Source organism: Emys orbicularis, chromosome 3 (genome assembly GCF_028017835.1).
Source record: "Emys orbicularis isolate rEmyOrb1 chromosome 3, rEmyOrb1.hap1, whole genome shotgun sequence".
Classification (NCBI taxonomy): Eukaryota; Metazoa; Chordata; order Testudines; family Emydidae; genus Emys; species Emys orbicularis.
In genome coordinates, this window is record NC_088685.1 from 159,309,877 (window position 1) to 159,329,882 (window position 20,006).

Sequence of the window (20,006 nt, forward strand, 5' to 3'; positions counted from 1 at the left end):
TTTAGTAGTTTACATGTAACACAGTACTGTACTGTATTTGCCTTTTTTTGGGGCGGGGGTTGGCAGGGGCGTGTCTCTACTGCTGCCTGATTGTGTACTTCCGGTTCCAAATGAGTTGTGTGGTTGATCAATCAGTTCGTAACTCTGGTGTTCGTAACTCTGAGGTTTTACTGTACCATATTTATCAGGAGATCATCTCCTAGTGTTCTACCCCAAGCTTTATGCCTCCACAGAGGAGACCAACCTGCATACGCTGCATTTTAGAAGGGCCCTTGCTTTCTACCTTGACAGGACTAAAACCTTCAAGGCCTCTCCGAGGCTATTTATATAATTATATAAGAGAAGGAAGGGTCAACCTACTTCCACATAAAGACTATTAAACTGGATTTTTGGGGTACATCTTAAGCTGTTATGAATCTGCTGGGATGCAGCCCCTTCACAGAGTGACAGCACATTCCACTAGAGCTCAGCCTAGCTCTGTAGCTCTACTGAGGGGGTTCCTATAACAGAAATTTGTAGGACTTCAACTTAGTCTTCTATGTGTACCTTTGCCAAACATTACACCATTTTACCTGCATCCAGCGGTGATACTACCTTTAGAGGAGACAGTCCTCTGAACTGTCTTGGACTTATCCCCTCAGCATTCACCTTTTTGGGAGTACCCACAGGGTCATATACTTGAAGGAGGAGGAGAGTTTACTTACCTCACAGTAACTTGAGATGTTTTATCCCTATGGGTGCTACACCTCCTGTACTCCTTCCCTTTGGGTATGGAGGCTCTGTTTTGTAGTCAAGAAAGAACTGAATGGCAGTGGGTCTGCGCCTCCTTATATGCCCTGGTTTGAAGGTGTTAGGTGCTGCTCTGCACAAGCGTGTGGAGCTGCTTTTCATTCTCTGGTCAAGAGCGCACATCGTATGGTAGACCAGGAATGCATTGGACAATATCATAGTTGGGTTGCGCATGAAACCAGGCCTGAATTCTAGTTGGACAGGGCAAATGTACCTCAGGGACAAAACATCTCAAAGAATTCAAGTTATTGTAAGTAACTTCTCCTTCCTAAGGGTCTTGTAATTAAGAGCAGGTCACTCAGAGGTAGTGTGCACTGAGACTGACTTCTCCAGACAGGAGGTGGGAGACACTTATCTCCCTGATTGATCATTGTGTATTGCATATCTGACAAAATAAGTCTCTTTGCATATTGAGTCAAATGTTGATGAATAGATTGAGTGAGTGCTGCAGGGGAAAAAAAATCCAGGGTTAACCTGTTTGAGTAAAGCCAGTGAACTTTTGGGGGTATAACTGGGGATATGGAGGTACACCAGACACCCCTAAATCTGTGAAGACAAGGTGCCAGCAGGCTTGATATTCCAAAAGGGTCTCAGCCATCCTTGTTGAAAATGCTGGGAAAAGGAGTTGGGGTAAGCGATCCTGTAGGAGATAGGAATATCTTGTGTGTTATGATTTTGTTTCATATGTAACCATTTGTTTCCAATATTCTTTCTTACTGTCACTTGAATATCCGTTCTTTGATAAATTTATTCCTGTTTTCACTATAAATATATCTAAGTGTTTGCGTGTTAAGCAGAGGGGTGATCCAGAGGTAGAACTCGTAAGCTGGTGTGCTATTCCTTTGGGAGTAGAGAATCTGTGGTTTCTGTGAATGTTCAATTGATCATGGGCTGGGCACTTAATAGGCACACACCTACCCCTAAGCCTTCCAAATGTTCCTATCGCCTGTCTGCTAAGGGACAGTGGAGTCCACGCGGGCTGAGAGGGGAATACTTTTGCTGCTTGTGGACAGTGTTGTCAGGGAGTGGACTCCTGGAAGGTTCGGAGAAGGCTCTGTCATGCTAAGTTCAGGTGGATACCCCTGGGAAGCATCACTGTTGTTCTTTCACTTTATTTCCTTCTTAGAATTCTCTGCCCCTGAGGTCAGCGAAAGTAACAGTGATTTTGCAGTTGGCCTCCAAGGTTCTTTCCTCTAACAGTTCCTTTTACATGTGTATTTTGTAGGCACTTTCAACATACAGATCATCCTCTTTAATGTCAACATCTAGGAGCTCTGAATTAAGTTTTTCATAATATTGAGAGCACATTTTAAAGTTTTTGTTATGCTACCATTTTTAGATTGTGATTTTTCCATATGGGCAATCCATCTTGAGAAATTAAGGCGTTTTTATTAAATGTTTATCAATATTACTTTGGTCGTCTGTATTTTGTTCAAGCTTTTTTAGCTTAGTGGTGATTTCTTTCTGGCTTATGTTCAGAATGCTCTGTTTATCCCTCCAGCATCTTTATTTTTTGAGGGATTATGTGGCTTGTAGTTGGCTTTAAGCCCCCTTTTCCATTTCCCCCATCTTGATAATTGGAGCAGCCATAATATAGTGGTGGTTGTTTCAGGAAAGAGGGATATTTTTTATGTTCACCATATACACATTCAATCTGAAAATCAGATTTCAAAAATTCTGTGTGAAATTAAGGGTGAAAAATGTGGAGAGGAGATTTCTGGCCACTGCATCAAGGACATTGTCAACACCCATGTGAAATAGGTAAGGTAAGTATTACTCTCATTTTCCAGATGCAGAAACCAAGGCACAGAGATCAGGTCACACATGAAAAGAACCCATATGTTCTGACTTCCAGTCCCTTAATTTAATCAGTGGTTTTACAACACTAGATACAGGGAAGAGCTTTCTGACTAGCTGCAACTGATCCCATAACAGTGTTCATACACAAGCAGTTCATGTTTAGATGGATAGTACACTTTTTGGGTGGCTAAAAGGATTTAGTCGTCTAGTGATGTATTTTTTGCCATTCAAAACATGATATAATTGCTCAGAAATACATTTCCGGTCATGCTACATTGCTTAGTTAACAGTACAGAACCATTCTTGCATACAAAAAAAGTTAGATACAGGCATTTCATTCATGCCCATTAAATAGGTTAATCTTCACATGATAACATTAGTTGTCACAACTGCCTCTCCTTTTTTTTTTTTACACTTAACTAAAGAAACATTTCCAGGAAGCATTGAGCTTTGACATAGTTTACAGATGATAAACCTCTGATCATAAACTTCTGACCATAACTGTGTAATATGCTTATAGTTGTTAGTTTGGGTTGCTAGTTTTTCTGTGTTGTTTTATCTGTTGATGAATTTTGTCTGTGATCTATCAAAAGAAAAATTAAAATTTTGTTGATACGCTGGCTAGAATAAAATATTTAAGGAAAGTATTCCCAAGTCATAATTTATTTAATAAAGTATAGCTCAGTAGAATGGCTCTAGGAAATAGCTATATAAAGTAAATATATCTGCTCTCAGTAAACTGGTGTGAATCTGAAGTAACTATCTGCTTAAATCGAGTTACTTTGGATTGACACCAGTTTACTGAGAGCAGATTTTTATGAAACATCTATAAAGCCACATAGAGAACAAATCTAATTTTTCAAAGTCTAAAATTTATCATAAACTGCTTCCCCCCCCCCTTTTTGCATGGAGACCAGGAGTTGCTTTAGAACTCTTGATGTATCAAAGGAAAAGGCTGAAGAAATAGCTCAGTTTTTTTTTTAAATCTAAAGATATACACACATGCATAGATTCTCAAAAACTGTGATTTTTAAAGAGGCAAGGATACATTATAATCTTGCCAGTTTTCATACCAATAACCTGCATGCCTGCATTTTGAATTATAAGGAAATTTATAGAGGTATATAGTCTTTTGCTGCTTTGCCAAAGTTGGGCTGATGCAGGTGATGTGATATTCACTCCTTTCTGAGCATTAGGGAAGTATATCTCTTGCCTAAGCCGCCTCAAGTCCTGAACCGGGGTCAGATTAGAATAAAAATTAGTAATAGAACTCTTAAAAACTCTTCACTATCTGTACTCATCCCAGTTGTGATGCTGAAATGAGATGCTTCTCATAGCATACTATGCAGATTGTCATATGGTGAGCATCCCTCTTTTTTCTTGAATGCTTTGCTCAGCATATCTTCAAAGTCAACATTTAAATTATCTGTAGTTGGAAAAAAGTTAGCTTCTATTGAGATAAAGGGGAGTTACTACTGAGAATTCTTTCCCAGGTGTCTGCCTGGCAGGTCTTGCCCTCACACTCAGAGTCTAACTGATTGCCAAATTTGGGGTCAGGACATTTCCCCCCCTCAGGTCAGATAAACAGGGACCCTGGGATTTTTTCACCTTTCTTTGCAGCATAGGGCACAAGTCACTTGCAGGTTTAAATTAGTGTAAATGGTGAATTCTCTGTAACTTGAAGTCTTTAAACCATGATTCAGTAACCCAGCCAGAGGTTAGGGGCCTATTTCAGGAGTGGGTGAGGTTCTGTGGCCTGTAATGTGCAGAAGGTCAGATTAGATCAGGGATTGGCAACTGTTGGCACGCGGCCCGCCAGGGGGCTTACTTGCCGCATCCGCAGGTTTGGCCAATTGCAGCTCCCGCTGGCCGCGGTTTGCTGTCCCAGGCAAATGGGGGCTGCAGGAAGCGGGGGCCAGCACATCCCTTGGCCTGCCCCGCTTCCTGCAGCCCCCATTGGCCTGGAGCGGTGAACCGCGACCAGGGGGAGCCGCGATCGGCTGAACCTGTGGACATGGCCGGTAAACAAACCGGCCCGGCCCGCCAGGGGGCTTACCCTGGTGGGCCACGTGCCAAAGGTTGCCGATCCCTGGACTAGATGATCACGATGGTCCCTTCTAAGCTTAAAGTCTCTAAGTCTATGATCTCATGCTTCTCATTCTTCTGTTGAAGCATTTAAGGGTATAGCTACCCTACAGTGCAAACGCAGGCTCAGACTGCGCAATCCCCTCCCACCTACCATCTACACACAAATCTGTCTGACTCGGGCCCGTAGGCCCTCAGGACTTGGACCTTAGAACTCAATGGAGTGTAGGTCCAAGCCCAAGTCTTGTCCAAACTGCATCATTTTGCTGTGTGGATGCACCATAGGCCTGAGTCCACAGATGTATCCTGAGTCTGCCATGCTATCCCACAATTCCATGGGCCAGTGTTCCTTGGCCTTTCTATCCCAAGACTAGCCAATTGACTCCCAGGAAATGGAAGCAGCTTTCCTGGTTCAAGTACAGCCGCTTGGTGTTTAAACCCTTCTATTTTATTCTGACCATTGATCTGCAATCTCTGGTGTGAGGCAAGCAAGACATTAGACTTTGGTAGGAATACTAGAACTGACCATATGTACCAAGAAATAATGGACAAGCTGGCAGTGTTGGGGATTAAACAGACTGGTGACCAGGGAGTGGTTAAGTGGCTCTGGAACAGCTACCAGAAAGCCAGGGATGAGAATTGCATCTCTGGGAAGGCCCTGTCATCCTGCCTCTTTTATGAGGACTTTGACCAGGTGCTGGGTACTGTGCCGAGAACTTAGACCCCAGTGGTTCATGATAGCCGGATCAGCTGGGATGGTGTCCTTCTGACCTCTGAAACTTGGCTCCCCTCCAGTGCTAGCTGCCGCTGGATTGTGCTAGTGAAGTGACTCTTGTGCTCATGCCAGTTCCCAAGGAGGCTTTGCCACAGGAGCAGGTGGAGCACGTCTTGGGTCTGTACTTGGAGGAGCTGTTAGACCCCCCACCCCATGGAGGAATAGCCTGCCAAGGATCGGGCAGCAGAAATAGCCCTGGAGCCTGGTAAGTGTTTGGTTCCATATCTGTTGTTCATATTCGAATGGGCATTTCTGGTTTATTTCTCAGTCATTTTTATCACAAGCCATGGGTAGCAGCATGTCTGCTAATGGCACAATGAATGCCAGTGCCTTGGCATCATCCCCACTTCCACCCAGTTCAAAATGGAGACTGGGAAGTGCAAACAGTTAAACAAGCATTTAACATTGTTTTTATTAGATATTTGCACATTCTTACAAAGATGTGCGATGGTGTTAAAAGTAAAACTTGTATTGCCTTTGCTTTTAGTATGCTGCACTATACAAATTGGCCATGCAATAGCATAATGAGCCACTTCTAAACAGTAAGTTGTACAGAGGGGAGGAGAAAATGTAGGGTTATATATCACTTATCAAAATATGGCAGGGGGTTTGTTTGCAGTCCAGAAATGGGAAGGGGGGGCCTGGCTGTGCAGTTATTTGAGAGTCTGTATTGTTGTGTGTTTGCATATAGTCCATAGGTAGATGTAGTCAGAGCAAGCTGTATCATAAGCTGTAACTGCCCCCAGGTAACTGCAGGAATGCAGTGTTTTCAGCAGCTGACAGGGAAGCAGCAATAATGTGGACCCTACTGTAGCATCCTATTGATTCCCCCGTTAATTTTGACCCAGTCACTGGTGCTAAAAGCTGCCAACTTTTCTTGTAGTAAGAACTCCAAATAGGGAGTCACACCCTTCCCTGAAATGTATTTTCCAGGCCCTCCTCTGTAGGACAGTCAACTTGTAGATGTGTTACTCAGTCCCCATAAGCTTGAAAACTTCCATGGCATACATGGCTGGCTTACCACTGGTAGCGTGGAATAGAATGCCCCTTTGCCATTCATTAACTTCCAGGATTGTTGTGTCCTCCAGAATGTGGAATACCTGAAAGGATTGACAAACCTTAGGTAGTAAACTATGCCCCCTCCCATCCAAGACTAAAATTGTCTGCAATTTTAAAACATATAGCATTTGTAAATTTTGCCTTACCATTCTCTGTTCGGGCTTTTCACTCTGCTTAACTATCAGTTACTCTGAGAATATATTGAAGCTGAGTTTTACGAAGTATCATTTCTTGGCCTTGAGATTCCAAGGATTCTGATGATGTACTGAACCTTTTTTGAAGTTTGAGACAATAACGTACTGTTTGATGTCTGTTTTCAGGCCCTACCATCTCTGCAGCCCAGCCTCTGTCAAGCAGGAGTTTGGGATTTGAACTGTCACGACGCGGTCAAGGAGGGAAGCCTGTCTGTGATGACCTTATGGTGGACATCCTGGGCAGGGCCAACATGCAGGTACAATACCAAACAGAAGAAGATTCTTGGCACCTGGAAAGGCACAGGTAGGCTGCAGAGTGCAATGAGAGAATTGTAGCACACGAGGAGAGACTTACAGCGCAGTTTCTGGAGCAGGAATGTGACCACCTAAGGAGGAAGATGGAGCACAATAGAAGGACCCATTTGAGAGGCTGCTTCCATTGATGGCCTTGGGACATCCTGAGTGATCTCCAAAGTACCATGTCCTGCAGACCAGGAATGCGTTGGACAATATCATAATTTGGTGGCCCATGAAACCAGGCCTGAACGCTAGTTGGACAGGGCAAATGTACCTTCTGTGGTCCTGCACCCCCGCTGTCCTCCATTCCCGTGTAACAGCTCCAAGGTGCATGGTGAATGAGGGGGAGGAGTAGAGAGACACCCAGAAGTAAGAGGTTTAGTTGTTTGTACTGTTCAATGTTTGTTATGCATTATATTTTATTACTGGTTTAAGCATTTTAATGGCAACTGGTCTGCCTGATGGGTCTTTAATATTGGTGTTTTTGTAATACAGCATGTTAAAAATAAAGGTTTTTATTTTATTAAGAAAGTTTATTAACGTCACTGCATCACATCATATACAGTAATATATGTATTTCAAGGAATAAAGACATAAGGCACAACTGGGAAATTGTTTCCATGCTCAATTTCTCAATACATCTTTTCAAGTCAGTCCATAATCAAAATCCACTGTTCATGTCACACAAACCACTGTTCCGCTCCATTGTATAAGTAGTCATTTCATCCATAATTTAAAAATTGTGACAATCACATCCAACCCATTTGTAATGCACTGCAACTAGTTCATTTACTGTTAACTTTGCTGTACAAACACATTAATAAATGTACTAATCTCCCTTCTCTGTTGATCCATGCAAATCCATAATGTGAGTGCACAAAGCATCGCTGATTTCTGTTGCATGTGAGCATCCTGCTCCAGCTATGACAGGTGCAGTTTCTGACTGAGTGTACCGGTTCAGCAATCCATTACTATCAGAGGTCCGCTTAGTGACAAATAGCTCACCTTTGGATTCACAAACTTTGTGAGGAGCACAGGAAGCCACAATAATGCGGACAGCATTGATGTCATTGGAATCCAAATGGTTCTGTAAACAGCACCAACAGAATCACAGAAATGTAGTGTGGAAGGGACCTCAAAAAGGCATCAAGTTAAGCCTTGCACTTTGAGGCAGGCCCAAGTAAACAGAGACCATCCCTGACAGGTGTTAGTCCAACCTGTTCTTCAAAACCTCCAATGATGGGGATTCTTAACCATATCCCCCCTTAGTCGTCTCTTTTCCAAGCTGAAAAGTCCCAGTTTTACTAATTTCTCCTCATATGGGAGCTGTTCCATGCCCCTAATAATTTTCTGTACCTTTTCCAATTCCAATAAAACTTTTTTTGAGATGGGGCGACCAGATCAGCACGTAGTATTCAAGATGTGGGCGTACCATAGGTTTATATGGAGGCAATATGGTATTTTCTGTCTTATTAACTATCCCTTTCCTAATGATTCCCAACATTAGCTTTTTTGACTGCTACTGTACATTGAATGGATGTTTTCAGAGAACTATCCACAGTGACTCCAAGATCTTTCCTGAGTGGTAACAGCTAATTTAGAGCCCATCATTTTGCATGTATATTTGGGATTATGTTTTCCAATCTGAAATTAACTGTTGATAAATGCAAAGTAATGCATCTGCCATTTTGTTGCCCAGTCACTCAGTTTTGTGAGATCCCTTTGTAACTCTTCGCAAACAATGTTTGCCCTTCAGTCCTCTGGACCCTCACCCATTCTCCATGAGTTCTCAAATATAATTGCTAATGGTTGCAAGATTGCTTTAGCTAGTTTCTTAAGTACCCTAGCATGAATTTCATCAGGTCCTGACAACCTAAATATACCTAACTTCTCTAAGTAGTCTTTAACTGGCTCTTTCCTTATTTTGGCTTTTGTTTTTGCACTTTGTTGCTAATATTAATTGTGTTGAGTATCTGGCCACCATTAACCTTTTTAGTGAAGACTGAAGGAAAATTAAACACTTCAGCCTTCTTGAGGTGATCAGTTATTAGCTTTCCTTCCCTGTTAAGGAGAGGACCTGTGCTTTCCTTGGTCTTATTTTTTATCCTAGTATGTTTAAAAAAACCTCTTCTTATGTCTACAGGTGTATGCTGTTTTGTACTCCTCCTTAGCAATTTGCCTGTTTCCACTTTTTGTAAGATTCCTTTTTGATTTTCAAGTAAAGGGCTCCTGATGGAGCCATACTGGCATCTTCCTATCTTTCCTTGGCATTGGGATAGCTTGGAGTTGTGCCTTTAATATTGACTCCTTGATAAATTGCCGGCTGTCCTGAATTCCTTTGTCCCTTAGATTTTCTTCTTATGGGACCTCACCTACCAGTTCTCCAAGTTTTTGTTAGTCTGTTTTGAAGTCCGTTATCCTTATTCTGTTTCTCTCACTCCTTCCTTTCCCTAGAGTCATGAAATCTATCACTTCATAATCACTTTCACCCAAAATTGTCTTTCACCTTCATATTCACTACCAATTCCTCCCTTTTGGTCAGAACCAAGTCTAAAATCGCTGCCTCCCAGGTTACTTCCTCCACTTTCTGAAACAAAAAGTTGTCCCCACTACATTCTAAATATTTAGTGGAAATGGTCTATTTTGTCATATTGCTTTTCCAGCAGATATCTGGGTAAAGTCCCCCATTTCTAGCAGGTCTTGGGTTTTGGATATTTTTTTTGTTCTAGAAATGCCTCATCCAGTTCCTCTTTCTGATTTATTGGTCTATAGTAGACCCTTACCATGAAGTTGCCTGTTTTTTTTGTTTTTTTTAAACCCCTTTTACTTCTGCCAAACACACATTCAACTACCATTCTACATCTGCTGAGAGTGTAACTAAATCTTCTTTTGTCAGGGCCTCCAAGATCAGGATACGGTTTCATAAACCCAGGCAAAAGGGGTCCCTGGGGTCCCTTAGAAAAACAGTGGGGAAAGTTACTCCATTTATGACCATATCATTTGGTTGGAATAGCGTTCCCGCCTGTTCAGGAAGGTAGAATCTCAAGCAGCGGAAAATCTTGGTGTCATGAACTTTTCCAGTGCATCCATAATTCGGCTTGTCATAACTATAAAGGGAAGGGTAACAGCCCTCCTGTGTACAATACTATAAAATCCCTCCCAGCCAGAGACTCCAAAATCCTTTTACCTGTAAAGGGTTAAGAAGCTCAGGTAACCTGGCTGACACCTGACCCAAAGGACCAATAAGGGGACAAGATACTTTCAAATCTTGGTGGGGGGAAGGCTTTTGTTTGTGCTCTTTGTTTTGGGGGGAGTTCGCTCTTGGGACTAAGAGGGACCAGACATCAATCCATGCTCTCCAAATCTTTCTGAACAAGTCTCTCATATTTCAAACTTGTAAGTACAGCCAGGCAAGATGTGTTAGTTTTATCTTTGTTTTCTCAACTTGTAAATGTACCTTTTGCTAGGGTGTTTACCTCTGTTTGCTGTAACTTTGAACCTAAGGCTAGAGGGGGTTCCTCTGGGCTCTTTAAGTTTGATTACCCTGTAAAGTTATTTTCCATCCTGATTTTACAGAGATGATTTTTACCTTTTTCTTTAATTAAAAGCCTTTTTAAATAACCTGATTGATTTTTTCCTTGTTTTTAGATCCAAGGGGGTTGGATCTGGATCCACCAGGAGTTGGTGGGAGAAAGGAGGGGGGATGGTTAATTTCTCCTTGTTTTAAGATCCAAGGGGTTGGATCTGTGTTCACCAGGGAGTTGGTGGAAGAGTCTCTCAAGGCTACCCAGGGAAGGGAGTTAGCCCATTGGGAGTGGTGGCAGCAGACCAGATCTAAGCTGGTAGTTAAGATTAGAAGTTTTCATGCAGGCCTCCACATCTGTACCCTAAAGTTCAGAATGGGGAAGGAGCCTTGACACGGCCTCAGTGGTTGACAAGAGCCTGTATAACAATGGAGTAGTGCCCTTTGTGATTTATGTATTCTTGTGCTCCTCGAAGAGGGCAAACTATGGGCACATGAGTCCCATGGCACAATTAGGGAACCCCATTGTCTCAAAGTCAGCAACTACTTAGGGACATTGTTCATGCTCACCACCTTTGGGTAGATTATATACCTGATTGCCTCGGAAACCTCTGCATCACAGCCCCAGCAGTCGACTTGCCAACACCAAGTTGGTATCAAAGGAGATGTCCGGAGTGGCTAGCTACCAGATGGTTATAGTAACCCACTTCTGGAGCAGCCTGGCCGCCCTCGTGTGTGTCGTGATGCTGGAGAACTGCTCCACAGAGCTCTAGAAATGTTGCTTTCTTCATGGGAAAGTTCTGGAGCCACTTCTATGGTCATCCCAGGTGTGCATGACAATGTGATCCTAACAGTCTGTGTTTGTGGCCCTGCTCCAGAAGCACCAGTCTACCTAGGGGGCAATAGCGGCTATACTGCGAGCTGTGAGCAGCATCAATTGAAGTCTGCTGCATCTGTATTGTCATTGTCCTCCTCCTCCAAAAGATGCCTTTGGTAGATCAGAAAACACCCCTAATATGTTCACCAGCATCTCTTGGATGCTCTGCCTGTTTCCTGACAGAGGAGTGAAAATGCAAGTAGGATAAGTTCTTCAAATGGTGACTCCTCTATGGCCGACCCAGCGCCCCCTCTGTTCCTTCTTACCGCCTGTGACGGTCGTTGGAACTGTGGAGCGCGGCATAGCTGATCTCCACCTCCCTAGCTCTTTACTCGTTGTACTGTAGATAGTTGTTTAGTGTAGTTTTAATAGTTTTAACAGTTATAGTGTAATTAATAGTAAGTTTTATAGATAGTGTAGATAGTACTTGGAGGAAACGGGGTTTATCCCCTTCCCTCCTCCCCGGTACCAGGGCCCATGCCTAGGTCTCCGGGTTTCAAGCCTTGCTCGTCCTGTCTCAAGCCGATGCCTGCCAGAGACCCCACGACTCCTGCTTGAAGTGCCTGGGGGAATCCCATCAACCAGATAAGTGCCGCATTTGTAAGGCTTTCAAGCCTCGGACAAAAAAGGAGCGGGACTTTTGTTTAAAACAGCTCCTAATGGAAGTGGCACTTAGCCCGGTGCCCTCGGCACCGCGCGCAGACCAGGCGCCATCGGTCCGAAGCGCGCCTCTGGCACCAGAACGACCCGGCACCAGCCATCTCCGGCACCGGTACAGACGCGACATCACTCGCTGTCTCCGCGGCCCAAGAAGCAGCACAAACCACCTGCTGCTCCTGTGCAGTTGCAGGCGCCGCCTGTGCCCCATTGGAGCAACGGCCTGTGCCGGACCGCCCCGTGAAGGCTCCAACTCCGGCACTGTCGATTCTGGCGCCAGAAGCGCTGTTGAGTCCGGTGCACACCGTGGTTGAGCTTGGCCTGCCGTCCACTCCAGAGACCTCCACTGCTCCCGACCTGATCGCGCTGACTGAGCCTGGACCGTCTCATCCTCCGACACCGCCGGTGCGGACTGTTCCATCCATAGGGAAGCCCGCCTTCATGCGACCTCCATCGCACAGCGAGACAGCTCGGCACCGATCTTGCTCCCGGTCCAGGTCACAGTCCCGATCCCGCCGATGGTCCCGGTCTTGGCACCAATCCCCCATCTTGGCGCCGGTTGTACTCGCGGCGCGGTGCCGCTCCGCCTCACGAAGCCGCTCCGCCTCACGAAGGTCTCCCTCCCGGTATGATTGGTACCGATCCAGGAATGGATATGAGCAACACATCTCGAAGAACAACAGTTGCTCATATCCATTCCAAACCCGCCCTCCTTCCCCACTGTCGGAGTAGCCGGCAAGAAGGAACTGAGGGGGCACTGGGTCGGCAGGGGCATATATCCGGTGCCATAAGGGCGCCACTCCAGGGGACGCCTCAGCCGACCCACCGAGTGTTGCTAGGGTAAAAATCTTCTGACAATACTGCACGCCGCGCGCGCACACCTAATTGGAATGGATATGAGCAACACATCTCGAAGAACAACAGTTACAAAGGTGAGTAACCGTCTTTTCTTCAAATGGTGACTCCTCTATGGCTGGCTCTGGTTGCTGGGAGAATGCAGACTCAAAAGTCATCTCAGCTGGATGTGTTTGTGGGCTATGACAAATTCCTCTCAAGTGCTCAAGCTTTCCCACAGTGCACCACGAACAATGGACTAGAGTGACTACAGCTGACAAGGTCACTTAGCAGCATAGTGCTATGATTCCATAGGCTGGTTTGACTCAGGTCTGCATAGTGCACTGTGGACACACAAGTGTGAGACCCACATTCAGAAATTCTATCTTAGGGTCAATATTTAGTGTGGATGCTCAAACATGAGCTTACAAATACCAAGCCTGTGGCTTGAGTCCCCCACAGACCTGGCTTTATGTCCCAGTGTGGACCTAGCCTAAGAAACCTCTTCTCTGTTCACACTCCTCTCCCCACTATTGGATCCTCACCCCACTGCTGAAGCACCTACTGCTGGGGTCCTGGCAGGGATAACCTTACTGATTTGGGGGCAGCTCTGGCATTTTCACCATGGGAATTAAGAAAACCTGGTGTAGTCTGAATAGGACTGTGTGTACTTAAGCAATCCTCCTCTATGTTCCTACTCCTCTCTTCCCACCATTGTTTTGCTTCCATAGGCATTGAACTCTACCACATGGAGTTAAGAATGGCAATTGTTGTCTTGTAGATGGACATAGGCGAGCCTTAGCTCTGACCCATTTGCCCTTCTAATGATGCCTAGACTGGGGAGGAGCTGAGGCTGGCTTATCCCAGTGAACAGGAAGGCAAACTAGTTTCCCCCCCCACGTGGGCTCATATCCATGGAGAAGAGAGGAATGAGGAGACAGGTTGGTCTTTCTGAAAGTCTCCGTGTGTTGCTCAAGTCTCAATTGCCAATTTCCTTTCACTACTCCTGGTAATCTCAGTTGAGCACCATGGTGATAGTAAGCTTAGCGTTTCCCAACCCTACCCTCCAGCAACTACCTCATCAGGAGAAGGTGCACAGAAATGCCTTATCCTCATTTCAGGACCTTATTCAGTTCTCATGAAGGAGTAAGAGAGAGACATGGTGATCCCCTATTGGCCCCAGGGAACATACTTACTTTTAATAGTCCTAGCACTCCATAAACCACAAAGCTCACTAACCTGCCCTGGTGCGTCTCACATTAATATGGAGTAGTGTGTATCGTATTAGGGGACTAACTGATAGATATCCTTTAACTTTTGTTATACGTTATCCTTTTGTTAGTGATGCCTTCAAGGTATTGTGAATTTGTGCTTTAATTAGTTCAGTATTGTGCATTTCTAATGATAGGTTTATTGCAGTGGTTCTCAAACTTTTGTACTGGTGACCCCTTTCACATAACAAGCCTCTGAGTGCGACCACCCTTATTAGTTAAAAACATATTTTCATACATTTAACACCATTATAAATGCTGGAGGCAAAGTGGGGTTTGGGGTGGAGGCTGACAGCTCGTGACACCCCATGTAATAACCTCACGGCCCCCTGAGGGGTCCCAACCCCCAGTTTGAGAACCCCTGGTTTATTGTATATAACAGTCCAGAAATGTAGTAGATAGATGGATCTGTAAGGTAGGAATATCAGTACTTTCATCTGATATATACTACCATCAGTTGTTCTCATAATTCAAATTAATTTGTGGGTATTCATCCCCCTGGTGAATTTGTTCCTTGATCTTTATTTTACTCAACTGTGTACCTTGTTTGGGTATGTATTACAAATGTAAAAAGATTCCTTTAAAAATTGATTTCCCCCTCCCCCACTCTATACACCAGAACCAATTGACGATGATGTGATAAAGCATATTTTGAGGCTGAGAGGCAAACTTGGCTGGCAAACAGTATTATCACCACGTGGATACATAGCTGAAGAGACGAAGGCGACCATAATTCAGAAGATTGCACTTCGGGTAATTTTCTTTATTTGTTGTAGAATTTTGCCTTGTGAAAATGAGGATTGAATGTAAATTTAGTTAAAATAGTTCTCTTGTTTATTTTTCCCCCCTGAACATAATTCTGTCCTTAAATCAGGAGAACAGAATGCTCAGCATGAGTAAAACATTAGTAGGATTGGGGCCTAAACCTTTAAAATCACAAGTGATATAGCCTATGTCTTGTAAGAGGCAGAGACATTCTGGGGAGTGGAAGGAGCGAGACACCTTCAATAATGATGCCTGGCAGTGCTATATTTGTCTCCAGGTGTCCTGGGAGGGCATAGTAAGAAGTGGCTTTTAATAAAGTCTGTACTGTGAGCAGCGTTAGCCAGATATTTCTTCACATTCACTGGAGTGCTGATAGCCAAAATATGTCTGTCCCTTTGTAAGTGCAGTAGTGATGGTAAGAGGCCTCCTTGTGTTCTCTCTTCAATAAAGTGCACTCTTACAGAGCCAGACATAGTTTGGGCCTGTGTATGCAGAACAACAAGTTATGCAAGTCCTAGTGGGGCAAGTATTCTTTGTCATCAACAACAACAGAAAAGCAGTCTCTTTTCATTAGAAATTCTTCCCTATTTAGAACTGTTACTGATGCCAATGCAGCTGCATTGGTGGTAGTTCAGTGGTAGAAAATGTTTAAAAAAAATAAATAAAAAATTCAGTGTAGACAAGAAATCTGATGTGCAGGAACAAGGGGCACCTCTTCATCCACCTGGATCTTTGTATGCTGACGTTTATATAATTGTGATCAGCTTCAAAAGGTCAACTACTGTTGCAGGAAATCAGAAAAATCTGCTTCATAGTACTAGTTATTCATTTATTCTTTCACATTTGTTACCATTGACCCTTCATTTGTTAGTATTTTGCATTTTTCTTTAAAGTTCTCACCATTACATCTTCACCAGTAGAAGCCAGGATGGCAGTGCTAGTGTAGACAGGCAGCTGGTGTCTGTTAGCATTATAATCACCAACCGTAATTATGGTAGTAAAATAGGAATATTGAAGAAAAGAAAAAAAACCTTAGTTGCTAAGCGGGTGCTCCTTATTCATAGACAGATAGTAACAAAATGGAGGCCATTTGGTAAATTAAATTTTGATTTGGAATGTAGGAGGGGATACAGGAAACTTTTATTGTAGACCTCCTGTATAAACCACAAGTCTTGACAGGATTTGATTTTAATCAATAAAGGCTGATTTCAGTGTGTCAGCTGAAATTATCATTATCAGTCAGCATGATTGCAGTCCTCCCCCCGGCAGCACCTTACTCCTGCATGGATCAGATGTCAGCAGCACAGCAGCAACTCGGAGAGCCCTCTGCAGCCCTGCTGCCATGGACCTGCTCTCTCACTTGCCAGGTGGGAGCCCTGCCAGGACCCACCCACTCACTCACTCCTGTGACATCAGAACTGCAGAGGGTTCCCTGCAGGGCTGAGTGGCTGCTGACATATGGGCACAAGGTTGGGGGTGGGAGGCTGCAATCCGAGCAGAGCAGAGACTCCTGTCTAGGACAGCAAAGGGGAGGAGGTGAATGAGCCCCGGCCCCGACAGGAACTATTTAGCATTGGGATGGCCTCCCCTGTATTGGGGGCTCATCTAGGCCACTGACTCCCTGCCGAAACTTAAATTAGATTGAATTAAAATTGATAGAAATAGGGGGGGAAAGTTTAAAAATAGATTTCCATCAAAATTTAAAAAATATAAAATTCTGCCAAAACTAATAACTTTGTGGTAGAAGAAGCCTTCCAAATGGTTTGATTATTATTTCTTCCCATCATAAGTCATCAGTGTCAATTATTATGTGGTTCAAGGTATGAAAGACATTTTATATATATAAAGAACACTGGTTTTCAACCTTTTTTCATTTGCAGACCCATAAAAAATTTCAGATGGGCATGTGGACCCCTTTGGAAATCTTGGACATAGTCTGCAGACCCACAAGGGTCCGTGGACCACAGGTTGAAAACCACTGTCCTAGAACATCCCACTTGCAGGATATCTATTAAATTGCCATGTGTGTATAGCTTTTCTAGAGTACCTGGCATTTGGGATGGCATGAGCTTTATACTTCTATTACCTGTTTCCCTGTAGGAGTGAAAGTAATTGCATTTCTCTTGTATTGCACAGTTGGTTTTTCAGCATTAATTTTTTCAAAAGTGGTGATTATGCTTCTATATTTTGATCGAAACTGATGAAGTGATATTGCCTTACTGCAAATTATTTAAATACTGAACAACACAATACGTGGTTTCTAGAGGAAAGAAAATCGTACATAAATATCATGGTAACAGCAATTCAAAATGCATGGAAGGTGTTTAGAAATCTGGTTTCAAATAATGTAGTACTTATAACATTGGCAAAGTTTGTTGCATCATAGTAACTGGTTGAGAAGTATAAGGGCTTCCTCCAGTTTAACACCCTGTGTGCATCTTGATATAGATAGTAGGAAGCCATTGACTCCATGCATGACTAGCTAGCTACCTGGTTTACTTGTGCAAATGAAAATTTTGCACAGGAATCTGCTTCTGCATGCAAAATGTTCCTGCCCATTGTTAGAGGCAGAATCAAAAATATAACCCACAGTATAGTATATGCCTTGCAACTTTTGATTCAAAAGCTTATTTCTCTATGTAATGGTAGTTTTTCTATGTTCCTACAAGAAGCATTATAATTTGATAAAATGTAGTTCATTCAACTTGTATTCATGCCATATTTTCAAAACTACTAGATAGTAACAGTATTTAGAACGTTAAATAGCACCTTTTTTCTAACATTCACAAAGTGCTTCACAATATTAATTGATTAAACCTAACAATGCTCCTATAACAGGGGCGGGCGAACTTTTTTTGGCCTGAGGGCCACATTGGGTTTCGGAAATTGTATGGAGGGCCGGTTAGAAGAGGCTGTGCCTCCCCAAACAGCCAGGCATGGCCCGGCCCCTGCCCCTATCCCCCCCTGCTTCTTGCCCCCGGGACCCCTGCCCCATTTACCTCCCCCGCTGCCCTGTCCCCTGACTGCCCCCCGTCGCCCCATACAACCCCTCCTTTCATTCCTGACTGCCCCGCCCCAGGACCCCTGCCCCATCCAACCACCCCTTCTCCTTGACCACGCCCGGAACCTCTGCCCTGACTGCCCCCTGCTGTCCCATCCAACCCCCCCTCCTTCCTGACTGCCCCCCGGGACCTCTGCACCCATTCAACCCCCCCCGTTCCCTGCCATCTGACTGCCCTGACCCCTGTCCACACCCCTGCCCACCACCCTGAACTCCCCTGTCCTCTATCCAACCCCCCCGCTCCCTGCCCCCTTACCGCGCTGCCTGGAGCACCAGTGGCTGGCGGTGCTACAGCCGCGCCGTCCGGCTGGAGCCCAGCCGCGCCACTGCGCAGCACAGAGCACCGGGTCAGGCCGGGCACTGCAGCTGCGCTGCGCTGCCCGGCCGCCCAGAGCATTGCGTCGGCGACGCAGCACACTGAGGCTGCGGGGAAGGGGGAACAGCGGGTGAGGGGCCGGGGTGAGCCTCCCGGGGCAGGAGCTCAGGGGCTGGGCAGCTGGATGTGGCCTGTGGGCTGTAGTTTGCCCACCTTTGTCCTATAAGGTAGATATAAAATCATAGAAATGTAGGGCTGAAAGGGACCTCATGGAGTCATCTAGTCCATTCTCCTGGGCTGAGGCAGGAGCTAAGTATACCTAGACTACCCTGACAAGTGTTTGTCTAATCTGTTCTTAAAAGCCCCCAACAATGGGAATTCCACAACCTTCCTTGGTAACCTAATATTTAACCTAAATCTGCCTTGCTGCAGATTAAGCTGATTACTACTTTTCCTACCCTTGGTGGAGTTGGGGAACAATTGTTTGCAGTGTTGTTGTAGCCGTGTTGCTCCCAGGATACGAGAGAGACAAGGTGGATGAGGCAATTCCTTTGATTGGACCAGCTTCTGTTGGTGGAAGGGACAAGCTTTAGAGCGTCAGTGAGCTCTTCCTCAGGTCTGGGGAAGGTAACTAGGAGCAGGTCTATACTTAAAACGCTGCATCGGTGCGCCACTGTAGCATTTTAATGAAGACACTCTATGCTGAGGGAAGAGAGCTCTCTCGTTGGCATAGTTAATCCACCTCCCCAATAGGCAGTAGCTATGTCTGCGGGAGAAGCTCTCCTGCTGACATAGCACTGTCTATACAGTTAGGTTGGTATAACTATGTCGCTCAGGGGTGTAGCTTTTTCATATATAGCGAGATAGGTCTGTGGTGTAGACCTAGAATGTCCAAGCTAAATACAAGGTGGGATAGATTGTTAAGCATAAGGGCTTCACACACGTTCTAGGAGACCATTAAAATGAAGTGGGCTGTTAATACCTCTGCAGTCTGAGAGCAAAGCAGAATAGTAGGTAGCATGGTGTATTACAGATTGTTGTAATGAGCCATAAAACTAGTATCTTTAAGGGCTTGTCTTCATATAGTGCTTTAGTGAAGACACTTCTATGTTGATGAGAGAGCTTTTCCCTTCCACGTAGTTAATCCACCTCCCCAAGAGGCAGTAGGTATGTCAACGGGAGAAGCTCTCCCATCCACATAGTGTTGTCTGCACAGGAGATTAGGTCGGTGTAACTAAGTCACTCGGGGGTGTGGATTTTTCACACCCCTGAGCGAAGTAGTTATACTGATAAAGGTCTGTAGTATAGACTTGTCCTTAGTCTGGTTTTTTTAAGTGTGTGGCAGAGTTATGAATTTAAGTTCCCGGGCTCAACTTTTGAAGGTGTTGTGCAGGTTTCCTTTGAGGACGAGGACTGAGAGGTCAGATATGGAGTGATCATTCTGTGAAAAGTGTTTGTCCACAGGTAATAGGGTGCATTTTGTCTTTTATCATTTTTCTGTGTGAGTTCATTTGAGATAGTGCTTGACTGGTTTCACCAACATAGAAGTTGGGGCATTTGATGCACTGGATGAGGTACATTCCATGTTGAGATAAGTGTGTGTTGTGTGAGGGGTTGTGGCACTCTGTGCCTGAAAGCAGCACCGTGGAATTCCCATATTCACCACTGTCGTATAATAATATGTTTTGTACAATGTATGCCTT

The 20,006-nt window shown here is 44.5% G+C and overlaps 1 protein-coding gene across 1 annotated transcript in view; it reads left to right on the top strand.

Moving 5' to 3' along the window:
* Positions 1-12,058: 12,058 nt before the first annotated feature.
* Positions 12,059-20,006, top strand: part of DNAH14 (dynein axonemal heavy chain 14) — a 451,367-nt gene continuing 443,419 nt past the window's right edge. Inside the window, 2 exon segments of the mRNA XM_065401478.1 lie at positions 12,059-12,149; positions 14,781-14,914. Coding sequence (XP_065257550.1) covers positions 12,059-12,149; positions 14,781-14,914 — 225 coding nt within the window.